Source organism: Phyllopteryx taeniolatus, chromosome 1, assembly GCF_024500385.1.
Source record: "Phyllopteryx taeniolatus isolate TA_2022b chromosome 1, UOR_Ptae_1.2, whole genome shotgun sequence".
Taxonomy (NCBI): domain Eukaryota; kingdom Metazoa; phylum Chordata; class Actinopteri; order Syngnathiformes; family Syngnathidae; genus Phyllopteryx; species Phyllopteryx taeniolatus.
Genome location: NC_084502.1, coordinates 24,906,131 through 24,922,721, shown reverse-complemented (window position 1 = coordinate 24,922,721; position 16,591 = coordinate 24,906,131). Strand labels below are relative to the sequence as shown.

Sequence of the window (16,591 nt, the reverse complement as noted above, 5' to 3'; positions counted from 1 at the left end):
ATTTATGGCAGTGTGTTTATTAAACAAGGTAAAGATACAAAGCTTGTTTTCATTTTATTTGAAACATTGCTAACCCATGGGTTAACTTTTCAGTCTTGGTTGTGCATATTTTGTCCAAAAACCATATATGAGGCCACAATGCAAGACAGGAAAAGGTTTCATAAATCTATGCAATAATTTTCCTTAGAGAACTCAGGTTAAACAGTTATCATACAGATTACAGCTCCATGCGGGAGGGAACAAGAAAAAACAAAATGCTTACAGGACTGAATACTGCAGAACACAATACAGAGTAATGGAGATGGGATGATAAAACAGTTAAGGCTTACATATAAAACAACCGATATAAAAGGTGATTAGTAACATAAGAAGGTAATATTTTTTTTTCTCACTTGAAACGGAACATATTTATGAAACCTTTAAAAATAGATATTATAAATGAGAAACATGTTATACAGTACAGCAACATGAACATTCTGCCCATTACTATCTCCAAAGAGAGAAAGGTTAGGAGGCAGGGCTTGTTGTTGGCATTGGCCCAGGCCACATTATTAGGATTCCCATACATTTTCTAGGCAGGACACGCCCCACTGCAACATGATGGGCTCCTGCTTTCCGGGAAGGGCAGGCTATGCAGATGTAATGAGATCACCATCCAAAACGTATCACATTTGTAAGAAATGAAAACAAAGAAGTTAGTTATGGTTAGTTTTAAGGCGCTAGGGTTGGGGTTTAAGGCGGTTTGGGATGGGTTAAGGTTAGGATTAGGGTGGGTTAGGGTTAGTGGGAAACAATGTCGCAGGGCGTGTTCTACAAAGATACAACAGGCAATCATAGCGGCATGTGTCCTGGAGCCAGTAATACTGGAGCAGGGCGTGTCCTGCCAAGAAACTATGTGGGAATCCTCATAACACACCCAGGCCAGTGACTTGAGTCCTACGCTTGGCCTCTTGTTTACTTTTTATTTTTGCACACTGTTCGCGGTTCCTTCTTGGTTGTGACGCCTCGCAATAGCATTTTTCCACAAGTGCTTTGAAAAATACAGCATACCCTATTAGTACCATCAAGAGGTTTAAGAGTACAACGGAAAATACTGTGTGGAGTCAAAGTAATACTACTGAAGACAATGTAAAAGAGGAAGGCGTCACATGAATCTCACCATGTACAATGCATCCAGAAAGTATTGCGCACACTTCACTTTCTCTGTTGTGGTATCTTACCTTATTCTATAATGGATTCAATGATCCCCCTCCCCCAAAATAAAAAATAAAATAAAAATCTACACACATCTCATAATGACAACATGGGAAAAAAAAGATTGAAGTCTGTTGTCCTCATTTCATAGCCATTTTTTGGAGCTGCCCAACTTCCATGTGTGTGCATTTAAAATTATTATTATTTTATTTTTTTCGTCCAATCAGATTTCAGCTTCTATGTGTTGCCATGTCAATGTAATCTGCCCAGGGCCTTCAGAATCAGGAGTGCTGGCCTATGACACAAACTATTAGCAATGACTTCTTTTTTTTTTAACCAATCAGCTTTGAGATTCACCAAATGAGGCCTTCACGGAGGCTTAGAGTGATGTCGGCATTTTCCCGTCCTCTGATTGATTGATCAGAGCTAAATAGTCTTGCAATGTGCACAATAGATGACGGAGGAGGACCAATGTCGAACATTATTAAAAAAAAATTTTCAGGCAGGCTTTAAGAAAAACGACATTGTGAGTATGTCACTGAAGTCTCCACTGAAGGCCCAGATCTGACATGCACCACCCGCCACTGCTCTTTTGATCATTCTTGATTGTTTTTATAGCTTAATTGGAGTCAACCTTTGGTAAATTCAGTTGATTGGACCTGTTTTGGAAAGGTACACATCTGACTAAAGATAGCCCAAAAAGTAGGGAAATTAGTGTTCACTATTACTATACTTATTTTTATTGGCGGCACGGTGGACAACTGAGCACATCTGCTTCACAGTTCTGAGGACTGGGGTTCAAATCCCAGCCTCGCCTGTGTGGAGTTTGCATGTTCTCTCCGTGCATGCGTGGGTTTTCTCCGGGTGCTCCGGTTTCCTCCCACATCCCAAAAACATGCGTGGTTGGTTGATTAAGACTCAAAATTGGCCAGAGGTGTGAATGTGAATGCGAATGGTTGTTTATTTGGGCTCTGCGATTGGTTGCCAACCAGTTTACCCCCCTCTCGCCTGAAGGTAGCTGGTATAGGCTCCAGCAAGCCCGCGACCCTAGTGAGGATAACCGGTACAGAAAATGGATTTCTTTTTGTAACCATGCTTCTTGGTAAATCTTATACAGTTGGAAAGCTTGTTCATTGCTCTTTTAAATGGTGCCACTTTTGTATAGAACATCTGTGGGATGAGTATCAGAAATGAGTATGTGGGATGCACCCATGAAAAAACATTTTTGTGCCAATGCCGGTTGGCAATGTTTTTCAGTGGTAGGAGTTGGGAGACAAGTCAAGCGAAAGATGAATTTAGTAATGTCCAGTGAAATCCTACTCCAGAGCGCTCTTGACCTCATACTAGGGTGGTTTCATCCTTCAGCAGGACGACCCCTACCACATAGTCGAGATATCAAAGGAGTGGCTTCAGAGCAACTCTGTGATTGCCTTTAAGTGGCCCAGCCAGAGCCCAGTCTTGAATCCGACTGAACATCTCTAAAGAGGTTTTAGATAGCTATACAACGTCACTCACCATCCAGACTGATGGAAGTTGAGAGGTGCTGCAGAGAGAAACGGGGAAACAAGCCAAAGATGGCTGTGCCAAGCTTGTGGTATCATATTCAAAAAGACTTGAGGCTGTAATTGCTGTCTCAAGTGTGTCAACAATGTATTAAGCAAAGGCTGCATATACTTACATACAATAAATTGGCAAAAAAAAACAACTTTTATTTTGTGAAGTGAGGAAAAATTAACTTATTCCACTTTGTAGTAAGAGTGTAACATAAAATGTAAAAGTGAAACGCTGCGAATACTTTCCGGACTCACTGTTAGCATCGTGGAAAATATTTATACTACAGTTAATTCTTATGGATAAAGCTCATGACAAAATCCTGACTGGGTTCTGTACAGTTACTTCACATTTTGGTCCAATGGTTAGCATTGTTTGCTACTCAAGTAAAATAAAAGTTTGTATTTTTTTATTTGATTTTATTATTATTTTTAGTAGGGGAAATAACCAAGTATGGCTGATCAGACCTGGCCCCGGTTAAGTGTACAGCAACCAATAAAACTAAAAATAAAGCTTAATATTACAAGACTGGCTTTCAACATATGGCACTAGTTTGCAGGGTGTACGAAGGGGTGGAAAGGGCAGGGGGAATGGTAATTTATAAAAGCAGTGTTACTGTGATCATGTGGTATAATCACCAAGCTGCCATCAAATAGAGAGTAAAGGATTTAAGCGGGGGTGAGAACTTTGTTTCCCTTTACACTTTTTTTTTTTACTCCTTCCCTCCTCACATCAATAAAACAATACAATCATTAAATGCTTCCATTGTCATCTACGATTGCCTCTGTTGAAATTTTTATGACCCTGTCAGTGTTTTCTTGCACAACCATGTGAGTAAAACAAAACTGAAGTAACAGAAGAGCCCGTTTTTTCCCCCTACACTTTAACTGCTCTTAGCTGCCACAGATAATGAATGCCCTTTGACATTTTCCCAACAAACAAAATTTCAACAATTTGAGCCAAAACCACAAGACCTAAAAAGTGCTTTAAGAATCTCTTTGGATGTCTCCAGAATACACCCAGCAAACATTTTACAACTGTATCAAATTTTTTTTTCGGAGGGGAATTTATTATCTGGTATAGTTGGGAAAGAATCTCATTTAATGGAGGAGAAAGAAAAAAATAAATGTTTTATGCCCAATTAATCTGTGCCCATATTCATAAAGAATCATCTGCTTTCTTTACGAAAACAGGGGCAGGCTGTTTACATGACGCTTACGAAAGTGCTTATTAAATCTGACGCAAGACATTCTTTGCCACCCCGTCCTCTGGACAACATCTAGCTGTATTATTACATTCACTAAAAAGCGCTCGTATTGTCAACTCTTGCGCTGAATGCTTACGTCAGCTGTCATAATGCTAATGTAAGCCTTGTGTAGATGACCCCCGGCGCAGGGCCTGTGAGGCTTGTGCCTAACATGGACTCTAAATGGAACCGATACTGGTCACTGGGCAGCTCAGATAAGCGAGATCCTTATGGGGATGCTGGGGGACTCAGTCCTCTGGGGGGACTGGTGGCTCACGAGGTGTTCCACCACTGTGTGTTTGGACATGTGCTTCATAAGGTAGGTCTCCTGCAAAGACAGACAACATACATTATGATCTACACTGATCTGCAAAGCTTACACATTACACAATAAAAACAGAAGTACAGCAGTAGGGGCTGATTGGATGCGTGATAAAATATGTGCAATGATCCTCTGTTGATGCTATGACATCACTGCATCAACACTTTTCATGCCATGAACTTGCTTTTTGACTTCAAACAACAACTGCATTGGAACAGAGAAACTGTGAGCGGTGCTATATAAATACAATTTACTTAGTTACTTACATATTACAACAGGCTTCACTTAAGAATGAAAAACATAGCTACACACAGGTACAGGTATGCATCCGTGTGTGTTGTGGTTTACTTACTGAGGTGTACGCCCGGCCACACATGCTACAGCAGTAGGCCTTGGCATTTTTGATGGCGTGCGCCGACAAGTGGATCTGCAACGATGCGGAGTCAGAGTAGGCACGGTAGCAGTTGGGACATTTGTACGGTTTGTCTTTATTGTGCTGCCTCTGGTGAGACTGGAAAGACACATTTATCATCATTTAAAAGCAGTCGCCAACATCAGGACCTTTGACTTATTGTCTCCCTCTGTGTTTTGAAGCTAGAGTGGTAGAAATAAACCGACCTGGAGATTGGACAGCTGGGTAAAAGCCTTTTCACATCCGGGGTGAGCACATTTATAAGGCCTGTCCCCGGTGTGGATTCTGCATCCGAGGAAGCGGAACAAGTAAGTGGTCATGAATATTCACATTTTATTGCAAAATGTCAACTTGTTAGTTATGGTTCTCTTTAAAGGCACATGATAGCTGACTGACCTGGTGTGCTGCTGCAGATGTGAAAGTTGGCGGAAGGAGTTCTCACAGTAGGAGCAATGGTAGGGTTTAATGCCCAAGTGGATACGCAGGTGCTGGGACAGGTATGAGGCGTTCGCGAAAGTCTTGGAGCAGTGGGGACACTTGTGTGGTTTGGCCTCTGTGTGGGACTTGGAGTGGAACTGCATCTCTGACTTGGTCAGGAAGGTGAGTGGGCACACTTTGCATCTTGGGGGTGGGGGAAAAACAAGAAGACCCAGCGTTAGCTTATTGAACACATTTGGAACGTGTGACTTATTTTTTTTTTTTAGCCTTCCCTAGCAGTTCCATCCATCCATCCATTTTCTTTACCGCTTATCCTCACTACGGTCGCGGGCTGCTGGAGCCTATCCCAGCTATCTTCGGGCGGGAGGCGGGGCACACCTTGAACCGGTCGCCAGCCAATCCCAGGGAAAATAGAAATAAACAACCATTCGCACTCACATTCCCACCTACGGGCAATTTAGTCTTCAATCAACCTACCAGGCATGTTTTTGGGATGTAGGAGGAAACCTGAGTGCCCGGGGAAAACCCACCCAGGCACAGGGAGAACATGCAAACTCCACACAGGCGGGGCCGGGATTTGAACCCCGGTCCCCAGAACTGTGAGGCAGATGTGCTAGCAGTTATGTAATTTAAAAAGAAAAACAACTAGAAATGTCAGCGCCATAAAATAAGCAGATGATGCATATTTGCAGAATCGATATTGAATTGCGAGAAGAAACATTTCAATGTGTTGCTGAATAGATATTTTTACCCACCCCTGCCTGTGAGTATTGTTATATTAACTGTCTGTATGTGTTACTGCAGTGTTTGTGTGTGAATATTGGTTATTTGAAGGTAAATCCCTCCCGTGCTGTCTAATGCTAATTTTTGCTAGCCGGTCAAAAGAGTTTTGCATTGAGTGCTAGCATTGAGCTGGCAATATTTTTTAAAGAAAGTACTGTATGTACTGTATTAAAATATACAACATATGTAATTCTTTTCCCATGGGCTCACCACCTGTGGGAGAGGTCATAGGGGTCGGGTGCAGTGTGAGCTGGGCGGACCTTGGCGATCCGATCCCCGGTTATAGAAGCTGGCTCTAGGTACGTGGAATGTCTCTGTCTCTCTGGCAGTGAAGGAGCCCGAGCTGGTGTGTGAGGTCGAGAAGTTCCGACTAGATATAGTCGGGCTCGCCTCCACACACAGCTTGGGCTCTGGTACCAGTCCTCTCGAGAGGGGCTGGACTTTCTTCTACTCTGGAGTTCCCCACGGTGAGAGGCGCCTAGAAGGTGTGGGTATACTTATTGCCCGCCTGTACCTTGGGGTGGGGGGACAGGTCCTGACTGTTGTTTGTGCCTGTACACCAAACAGCAGTTCAGAGTACCCACCCGTTGGTGGACACCAACGGTGAGGGATGCCGTCAAGCTGAAGAAGGAGTCCTATCAGGCCTTTTTGGCCTGTGGGACTCCTGAGGCAGCTGATGGATACCGGCTGGCCAAGCGGAATGCAGCTTTGGTGGTCGCTGAAGCAAAAACTCGGGCATGGGAGGAGTTCAGTGAGGCCATGGAAAGAGACTTTCGGACGGTTTCGAGGAAATTCTGCTCCACCATCCGGCGTCTCAGGAGGGGAAAGCAGTGCACCACCAAGACTGTGTATAGTGGGGATGGGGCGCTGCTGACCTCGACTCGGGACGTTGTGAGTCGGTGGGGAGAATACTTTGAAAACCTCCTTAACTCCACCGACACACCTTACTATGAGGAAGCAGAGTCTGGGTTCTCTGAGGCGGGCTCTCCTATCTCTGGGGTTGAGGTCACCGAGGTGGTTAAAAAGCTCCTCGGTGGCAAGGCCCTGGGGCTGGATGAGATTCGCCCGGAGTACCTAAAGGCTCTGGATGTACTGGGGCTGTCCTGGTTGACACGCCTCTGGAACATCGCGTGGACATCGGGGACAGTGCTTCTGGATTGGCAGACTGGGGTGGTGGTCCCCCTTTTTAAGAAAGGGGACCGGAGGGTGTGTTCCAACTACAGGGGGATCACACTCCTCAGCCTCCCTGGTAAGGTCTATTCAGGGGTGCTGGAGAGGAGGGTCCGTCGGGAAGTCGAATCTCAGATTCAGGAAGAGCAGGGTGGTTTTCGTCCTGGCCGTGGAACAGTGGACCAGCTCTACACCCTCGGTAGGGTCCTCGAGGGTGCATGGGAGTTCGCCCAAACAGTCTACATGTGTTTTGTGGACTTGGCGAAGGCGTTCGACCGTGTTCCTCTGGGATTCCTGTGGGGGGTGCTTCGGAGTATGGGGTACCAAACCCCCTGATACGGGCTGTTCGGTCCCTGTACCACCAGTGTCAAGAGCTTGGTCCGCATTGCCGGAGTAAGTCGGACTCGTTTCCGGTGAGGGTTGGACTCTGCCAAGGCTGCCCTTTGTCACTGATTCATAACTTTTATGGACAGAATTTCTAGGCGCAACCGAGGCGTAGAGGGGGTTCAGAGTGGTCGCCTCAGAATTGCATATCTGCTTTTTGCAGATGATGTGGTTCTGTTTGCTTCATCAAGCCGTGATCTCCAATTCTCACTGGAGCGGTTCGCAGCCGAGTGTGAAGTGGCTGGGATAAGAATCAGCACCTCCAAATCTGAGATCATGGTCCTCAGTCGGAAAAGGGTGGCGTGCCCTCTCCGGGTCATGGATGAGATCCTGCCCCAAGTGGAGAAGTTCAAGTATCTTGGGGTCTTGCTCACGAGTGGGGGAAGAATTGAACGGGAGATTGACAGGCGAATTGGTGCAGCGTCCTCAGTGATGCGGACTTTGTATCGGTCGAAGGCGAAGCTCTCGATTTACCGGTTGATCTACGTTCCTACCCTCACCTATGGTCACGACTGTGGGTCATGACTGAAAGAACAAGATCCCGGATACAAGCGGCTGAAATGAGTTTCCTCCGCAGGGTGTCCGGGCTCTCCCTTAGAGATAGGGTGAGAAGCTCGGTCATCCGGGAGGATCTCCACATCGAGAGGAGCCAGATGAGGTGGCTGGGGCATCTGATTTGGATGCCTCCCGGAAGCCTCCCCGGTGAGGTGTTCTGGGCACGTCCCACCGGGAGGAGACCCTGGGGACGACCCAGGACACGCTGGAGAGACTACGTCTCTCGGCTGGCCTGGGAACGCCTCGGGATCCCCTTGGAAGAGCTGTAGAAAGTGGCTGGGGAGAGGGAAGTCTGGGCGTCCCTGCTAAAGCTACTGCCCCCGCGACCCGACCTCGGATAAGCGGTAGAAAATGGGTGGATGTAATTCTTTGTTGTGTTTAGTTTCTGTCAACTTCAACTGGAGTGTCAATAAGCAGCTTAAAGTAGGCAAATGTGGACTCTTTTTGACGAATGAACAAATGAGCTTCAAGTGTTAAGGCCTCTTTATACTCCCGCGGTCACGCGGCCGACAACGCCTGCATTGCATCACGTGACCGAAGAATTGGCCCACGCGGCCCCTCTGCGTCACTTGACGCGCACACGGGAAAAATTGTTGCTGCGCGTAGAATGCCGCGGAGATCATCTCTCATGATTGGTCCGTTTTAGTCACATTTCCTCCTGGTTCCACATAGCACCTACACCGCCGCCTTCTCGATCGATTTTGCAGCATAATTAAACGTATCATCTGGTCATCTAGGTCCATTTGTTCGAGCAGACTGTTCCACGGTCACCATTGTTGTTGCTTTTCTCCTTGTTACGGAAAGTAAAGTAAAAACAGCTACCGGAAATGGCCACAAAATGCAGAGGAAACTCCAGTCTGTGGTGTCCTAGCCAATACCAGCCGTAGCGACACCCCCGACTTGTAGGAGAACTGCAGCACAATTTCAAAACCGCGCGTGTGGGTTGCGCTCGAGTATAAAGGCAAACTGCGTGTGGGATCGCCGCAGTGACGTCAGTGTGGTCGCCGTTCGCGCGAGTATAAAGAAGCCTTTACTGTTGGTTGTGAAATATGACACTATAGACACTGAGTACGAGTGAGGCAGGACAGATTGTGTTCAGACATCCATGAATAACTTGTTACAAAGTCATTTTTAGGGTAATTGTATGTTTTTGAGTATATCTGTATGTACTCTAGTTTTCCTTATTCTTTATTATTTGTCATTTATTCTTTATTATTTGTCATTTATCATTAAACAACACAAAATACCTATTTTTGTGCATTTTAAAAAACTATATTTGACAGATATATGTAGACTATTTCATACATTTGTATGTTTTTGTGTATTGGTCCATGGCCTGTTTTAAAGGTATTAATAATAAATGCCCACTAACGACCACAATTAAAGTGTTCGCCCTCTAGAGAGCTGTTGAGCCAATTTAATGTTAGCGATAGGGTCTGATCCCTGCTTTATTCTGAAAAGTGCAGTGATGTAAATTAGGATAGAAATGAGCGCTCCATAAATAAATGGGAACTACTGTACAGTACATACTGTATCTGGGTGAGGGAGCAGCAGCTTTGAGTGTCCCACCTGTATGTTTTGCCCTCTTTGGGTGCCACAGTGACACAGCCTTGGTCTGCTAGTATAGGGTAGGGGACCACCAGCAAAGGACCTGACGCGTTCTCAGCTTTAATCTTCTTTCGTCCCCGTGGTGCCTTGGGTGGGGGGCCCAACAGTCCCGCCAGGCCTCCCACCTTCATGTGGTCCATGCCAGGACCACTCGCCAGCCCAGAGATGATGTTGACAGAGGGGGCGCCACCCAGGCGGTTCTGGCTGCTGGAGGTTGGCGTCGTGGGGGTTAGAGCCTCAGAGGTGCTGTGGCTTTCGGGTCGGGATGAAGGAGCCAGGCCTGTGGAGGCAGGCAGGACAATTCTATCACATACACTGAATACAAACAGTAACTTGTCATGACATTGAAATGCCATTTCCTTGATGGACAGCATCAGGAATTTAAATTTAATGTTGGCTGATTACAAAAGCCAATGTACAACCCCAATTCAAATGAAGTTGGGACGTTGTGTTAAATAAAAACAGAATACATCTGCACATAAGTGCAGCGTGGCGAGACTACTACAGTGATTGCACGAGTAATGCATAATTGGTCCGACAGAGCTGTGACAACAAACTCAAGACAAAATTGGCAGCATGTTGCAATGGACTTGTAAGTTAACTGTTTAATAAGTTAATGGCAAGAGGGAAGAAGCTGTTGGAATATCTGCTTGTTTAAGTTTGCATTGTTCGGTAGCGCCTAACTGAGGGAAGGAGCTGGAAGAGGTGGTGACCAGGATGTGGAGGGTCCAAGAGGATTTCACATGCTCTTGTCTTAGTTCTGGCAGCGTGCAAGTCCTCAAAAGTGGGTAGGGGGGTACCGACAATCTTTTCAGCAGTTTTGATTGTCCGTTGCAGTCGGAGTTTGTCCGTTTTTGTAGCAGCACCAAACCAGACTGTGATGGAAGAACACAGGACTAATTCAATGACCGCTGTGTAGAACTGCCTCAGCAGCTCCTGTGGCAGGCTGTGCTTTCTCAGAAGCCGCAGGAAGTACATCGTCTGCTGGGCCTTTTTGAGGACGGAGTTGATGTTAATCGCCCACTTCAGGTCCTGAGAGACTGTAATTCCCAGGAATTTGAAGGTCTCGACGGTTGTCACAAGGCAGCTGGACAGCGCGAGGGGCAGCTGTGGCGAAGGATGCCTCCTGAAGTCCATGATCATCTCTACAGTCTTGAGCGTGCTCAGCTCCAGGTTGTGTCGGCCGCACCACAGCTCCAGCTGCTCCAGTTCCCGTCGATATGCAGACTCGTCACCGTCCTTGATGAGGCCGATGACAGTGGTGTCATCTGCAAACTTCAGGAGTTTGAGAGCCGGGTGCGTTGAGGTGCAGTCGTTCGTGTAGAAAGAGAAGAGCAGCGGAGAGAGGACACAACCTTGGGGCGCCCCAGTGCTGATGCTGTGTGTGGATGAGGTGGCCTCCCCCAGCCTCACCTGCTGTGTCCTGCCCGTCAGGAAGCTATAAATCCACTGGCAGATGGCAGGCGAGACGCTGAGCTGGAGAAGCTTGGAGGAAAGGAGTTCAGGGATGATGGTGTTGAACGCTGAGCTGAAGTCCACGAACAGGATCCTTGCGTAGGTCCCTGCACTGTCGAGGTGTTCTAGGATGAAGTGCAATCCCATGTTGACTGCATCACCCGCAGACCTGTTTGCTCGGTAGGCAAACTGCAGGGGTTCCACCAGGGGACCTGTGACGCTCTTGAGGTGGTCCAGCACAAGACGTTCGAAGGACTTCATGACCACAGATGTCAAGGCAACAGGCCTCTACTCATTTAGACCCGAGATTGTAAGATGTTGGAATATCTGCTTGTTTAAGTTTGCATTGTTCGGTAGCGCCTAACTGAGGGAAGGAGCTGGAAGAGGTGGTGACCAGGATGTGGAGGGTCCAAGAGGATTTCACATGCTCTTGTCTTAGTTCTGGCAGCGTGCAAGTCCTCAAGGGTGGGTAGAGGGGTACCGACAATCTTTTCAGCAGTTTTGATTGTCCGTTGCAGTCGGAGTTTGTCCTTTTTTGTAGCAGCACCAAACCAGACTGTGATGGAAGAACACAGGACTGATTCGATGACTGCTGTGTAGAACTGCCTCAACATCTCCCGTGGCAGGCCATTCTTCATCAGAAGCTGCAGGAAGTACATCCTCTGCTGGGCCATTTTGAGGATGGAGTTGATGTTGATCTCCCACTTCAGGTCCCACGAGACTGTAATTCCCAGGAATTTGAAGGTCTCGACGGTTGTCACAAGGCAGCTGGACAGCGTGAGGGGCAGCTGTGGTGAAGGATGCCTCCTGAAGTCCACGATCATCTCTACAGTCTTGAGCGTGCTCAGCTCCAGGTTGTGTCGGCCGCACCACAGCTCCAGCTGCTCCAGTTCCCGTCGATATGCAGACTCGTCACCGTCCTTGATGAGGCCGATGACAGTGGTGTCATCTGCAAACTTCAGGAGTTTGAGAGCCGGGTGCGTTGAGGTGCAGTCGTTCGTGTAGAAAGAGAAGAGCAGCGGAGAGAGGACACAACCTTGGGGCGCCCCAGTGCTGATGCTGTGTGTGGATGAGGTGGCCTCCCCCAGCCTCACCTGCTGTGTCCTGCCCGTCAGGAAGCTATAAATCCACTGGCAGATGGCAGGCGAGACGCTGAGCTGGAGAAGCTTGGAGGAAAGGAGTTCAGGGATGATGGTGTTGAACGCTGAGCTGAAGTCCACGAACAGGATCCTTGCGTAGGTCCCTGCACTGTCGAGGTGTTCTAGGATGAAGTGCAGTCCCAGGTTGACTGCATCACCCGCAGACCTGTTTGCTCGGTAGGCAAACTGCAGGGGTTCCAGCAGGGGACCTGTGACGCTCTTGAGGTGGTCCAGCACAAGACGTTCGAAGGACTTCATGACCACAGATGTCAAGGCAACAGGCCTCTACTCATTTAGACCCGAGATTGTAAGATGTTGGAATATCTGCTTGTTTAAGTTTGCATTGTTCGGTAGCGCCTAACTGAGGGAAGGAGCTGGAAGAGGTGGTGACCAGGATGTGGAGGGTCCAAGAGGATTTCACATGCTCTTGTCTTAGTTCTGGCAGCGTGCAAGTCCTCAAGGGTGGGTAGAGGGGTACCGACAATCTTTTCAGCAGTTTTGATTGTCCGTTGCAGTCGGAGTTTGTCCTTTTTTGTAGCAGCACCAAACCAGACTGTGATGGAAGAACACAGGACTGATTCGATGACTGCTGTGTAGAACTGCCTCAACATCTCCCGTGGCAGGCCATTCTTCATCAGAAGCTGCAGGAAGTACATCCTCTGCTGGGCCATTTTGAGGATGGAGTTGATGTTGATCTCCCACTTCAGGTCCCACGAGACTGTAATTCCCAGGAATTTGAAGGTCTCGACGGTTGTCACAAGGCAGCTGGACAGCGTGAGGGGCAGCTGTGGTGAAGGATGCCTCCTGAAGTCCACGATCATCTCTACAGTCTTGAGCGTGCTCAGCTCCAGGTTGTGTCGGCCGCACCACAGCTCCAGCTGCTCCACTTCCTGTCGATATGCAGACTCGTCACCGTCCTTGATGAGGCCGATGACAGTGGTGTCATCTGGAAACTTCAGGAGTTTGACAGCCGGGTGTGTTGAGGTGCAGTCGTTCGTGTAGAGAGAGAAGAGCAGCGACGAGAGGACACAACCTTGGGGCGCCCCGGTGCTGGTGGTGCGTGTAGATGAGGTGGTGTCCCCCAGCCTCACCTGCTGTGTCCTGCTCGTCAAGACACAGCTGTAAATCCACTGGCAGATGGCAGACGAGGCGCTGAGCTGGAGAAGCTTGGAGGAGAGAAGTTCGGGGAAGATGGTGTTGAACGCAGAGCTGAAGTCCACAAACAGGATCCTCGCGTAGGTCCCCGCGCCATCGAGGTGTTCTAGGATGAAGTGCAGTCCCAGGTTGACTGCATCACCCGCAGACCTGTTTGCTCGGTAGGCAAACTGCAGGGGGTCCAGCAGGGGACCTGTGACGCTCTTGAGGTAGTCCAGTATGAGGCGTTCATGACCACAGGTGTCAAGGCGACAGGCCTGCAGTCATTCAGACCCGAGATTGCAGGTTTCTTGGGGACTGGGATGATGGTGGAGCGTTTGAAACAGGATGGTACTTCACACAATTTCAGAGATCTATTGAAGATCTGTGTGAAGACTGGAGCGAGCCGGTCCACGCAGACTTTGAGGCAGGTTGGTGACACAAGGTCTGGGCCTGCTGCCTTGTGGATACTTTGTTTTTTGAAGATGCATTTCTCATCCTGTTCGTAGATGGTCAAGACAGAAGTCAGAGGTGTGATGTTGGTGCGGCTGAGTGGGTGTGGGATGTGAAAGTGTCCTTTTCAAGTTTGCAGTATAAGGTGTTCAAGTCGTCGGCTAGTCTTTTATTGTTCTCAGCTTGGGGGGTTGGTTGTAATTGGTTAGCGATTGTAATGCATGCCAGACTGGTTTAGAGTTGTTAGCGATAAACTGTTTTTCTAACTTTACTGCATAGTTTCTCTTTGCAATATTAATTTCTTTAGTCAGCTGGTTTCTAGCGCTATTATACAGGCCGTGTGTACATAAATGAGGAAAAAAATGAACTTAAATGATTTTAGCAAATGGCTGCAATATAAAAAAAAAAAGAGTGAAATATTTAAGGGGTTCTAAATATTTTCCGTACCCACTGTATTTCCAAATCCAGGTTATTGTTAACTCACATCCCCAGTTAGGGGACTCCAGATCATTCCCAACATAAAACTAGCCTATGTACAGTACATTTTATTAATGGGGGCTAGGGACCAAGCCCTGCAAAAAAAAAAAAAAAAAAAGAACTGCCCCTGCAAAATGTTTACAGTTGTTATTACTAGTTTAAACTGTAAATACAGTGGAACCTCGATAGAATAGACTAATAGGGGTAGGGAGTCATCCGATATAGCCGATTGTCCATTACATTGAAAATTGTTTTGTCGGGTTTTTTTTCGTGGCCTAAAATTCCCAGTACAGTACAGTTATTGTAAATATATATATTTTTAAAAAAAATGTACGTACAGTACTCATAGGCGAGTCACTTTCATGAGCCGCAAGGAATTTGTGTGCTCCCCAGTTCCAAATCTGTTGTCAAAGGCGAATGGCTTGACCCAAAAAACTGTTTCTGTACCAAAAATAGCATGCTCCAGACTCCAGAGACTTGTGTTTGTATTCCTCAGAGTTAGCACTGCCGCCATGCCGCTCTCTCTCTCTGCACTACAGGTATGTGTACAACAGACAATAGACATATACATCATGATATGGGCGCCACGTCAATGCCCCACATTCAACATGGCCGCCACGTAGGCACGGGAGACATGTCTTTTGGAATTGGATTTTTATTTTTTTGTACAGCTGCGACACAGAAATACCTTAGTCCCACTCTCTTCCTGCATTGCGCCACAGCGCCAGTAGACAACAGAAGCCAATTCTGGAACTAACAGACGTCAACGGCAGTTTAAGTGACAAATGGGAACTATTTTTGGACACATTGTTAAGTCCCGACAGTCCGTTTTATCTGATATCCATTCTATCGGGGTCCGTTTTATTGAGGTCCCACTGTATACCACAAACTATGATCCCAAAAAACTTCAAACTCATCTTACAGCATTACCTTTAAAAACAATTGGCTTACAGATGAACTTTTTTTAATCATTATTATTTATTTATATGTTTCTTCTAATGCACCAGAAGAGCGAGGACGCTTGTGTGTATGTAGCCACTTTGCAACCCGTAAAAATAGCAATTGTCAAGCAATAACTAGACCTCTGTTGTTTGTTAGCTTCGGCTTTATAAAAGCCACTGAGTAGTGCAAAAACATGCACATGCAGCAAAGACTCTGTAACTTCTGCTACCATCCCAGGCTAAACTCATCTTCTCCCTGACATACAAAGATGTTGAAGCAGTCGGGATACATTACTTTAACATCAATGATCTCAACTTCCATGAGACCAATTACTACTCTCCTATTAGCCAGGGCTTTGGCAGCATCTTAGCGTTACAGAAAGAGCCACAAAATATGCTGAAATTACTTGAATAGGTGTGGTTTTCTGCGACTAGCTGAGGATAGGGTCTGCAGGAAAAAAAACACAAACAGGTGGATTTGTGAAGAGCAAACTTCCAACAGGCACATGCTCACTGTATGGTACAGTCAAATGTGCTGTATATGCCATGTGGCCTTAGCACAGGACATACAGTATATGTACAGTATCTATGTATTAGGTATTTTCTAAGTATTTCTGCAATATTTACAACCCCAATTCCAATGAAGTTGGAAGTTGTGTTACACATAAATAAAAACAGAATACAATGATTTGCAAATCATGTTCAACCTATATTTAATTGAATACACTACAAAGACAAGATATTTAATGTTCAAACTGATAAACTTTATTGTTTTTAGCAAATAATCATTAACTTAGAATTTTATGGCTGTAACACGTTCCAAAAAAGCTGGGACAGGGTCATGTTTAGCACTGTGTTACATCACCTTTTCTTTTAACAACATTCAATAAACGTTTGGGAACTGAGGACACTAATTGTTGACGCTTTAAAGGTGGAATTCTTTCCCATTCTTGCTTGATATATAGCTTCAGCTGTTCAACTGTCCGGGGTCTCGGTTGTCGTATTTTACGCTTCATAATGCGTAATAATAATAATATTCTACCTCATTACTCTGGTGTCAAGTCCGGCAATATATTTGGCTGTGATTTTTTTCCCCCTCCAAATTTTAGCCTGCTTGTCAGTTTTTTTCCTAAAGGCAAAGTTAACAGTACCTGATCGATGGTTGGCGCGGGTGTGCTGCTCGCTCAGTTGCCTCATGTGCCAGTCCTCCCATAATCCTTTGGCCTTCACAGCTGACTTGTTATCCATACTTCCATCTGGAAATTGTGAGGCGATACCAAATGTTACTTGTATCTTTCATCGACACTACCACCATTCCCAAGACAATTC

The 16,591-nt window shown here is 46.4% G+C and overlaps 2 protein-coding genes across 8 annotated transcripts in view; one reads left to right on the top strand and one right to left on the bottom strand.

Annotated features, from left to right (window-relative positions):
• Window position 1: 1 nt before the first annotated feature.
• znf362b (zinc finger protein 362b) overlaps window positions 2-16,591 on the bottom strand; it is a 22,759-nt gene continuing 6,169 nt past the window's right edge. For all 4 annotated transcript variants that reach the window (XM_061783091.1, XM_061783104.1, XM_061783095.1 and 1 more), the window contains exons 4-9: window positions 16,414-16,518; window positions 9,625-9,943; window positions 5,122-5,346; window positions 4,932-5,010; window positions 4,666-4,824; window positions 2-4,319 (exon numbers count right to left, since the gene is read on the bottom strand). In XM_061783091.1, coding sequence (XP_061639075.1) covers window positions 4,203-4,319; window positions 4,666-4,824; window positions 4,932-5,010; window positions 5,122-5,346; window positions 9,625-9,943; window positions 16,414-16,518 — 1,004 coding nt within the window. In that variant the 3' untranslated portion in view covers window positions 2-4,202. The remainder of the gene's footprint in view (window positions 4,320-4,665; window positions 4,825-4,931; window positions 5,011-5,121; window positions 5,347-9,624; window positions 9,944-16,413; window positions 16,519-16,591) is intronic.
• LOC133482721 (uncharacterized) overlaps window positions 4,173-16,591 on the top strand; it is a 24,692-nt gene continuing 12,273 nt past the window's right edge. For 3 of the 4 annotated variants that reach the window (XR_009789893.1, XR_009789891.1, XR_009789898.1), the window contains exons 1-3: window positions 4,173-4,310; window positions 4,908-5,033; window positions 5,102-5,325. The gene's annotated coding sequence lies outside the window, so the exon portion shown is untranslated. The remainder of the gene's footprint in view (window positions 4,311-4,907; window positions 5,034-5,101; window positions 5,326-16,591) is intronic. The other variant, XR_009789897.1, reaches the window with a different exon arrangement.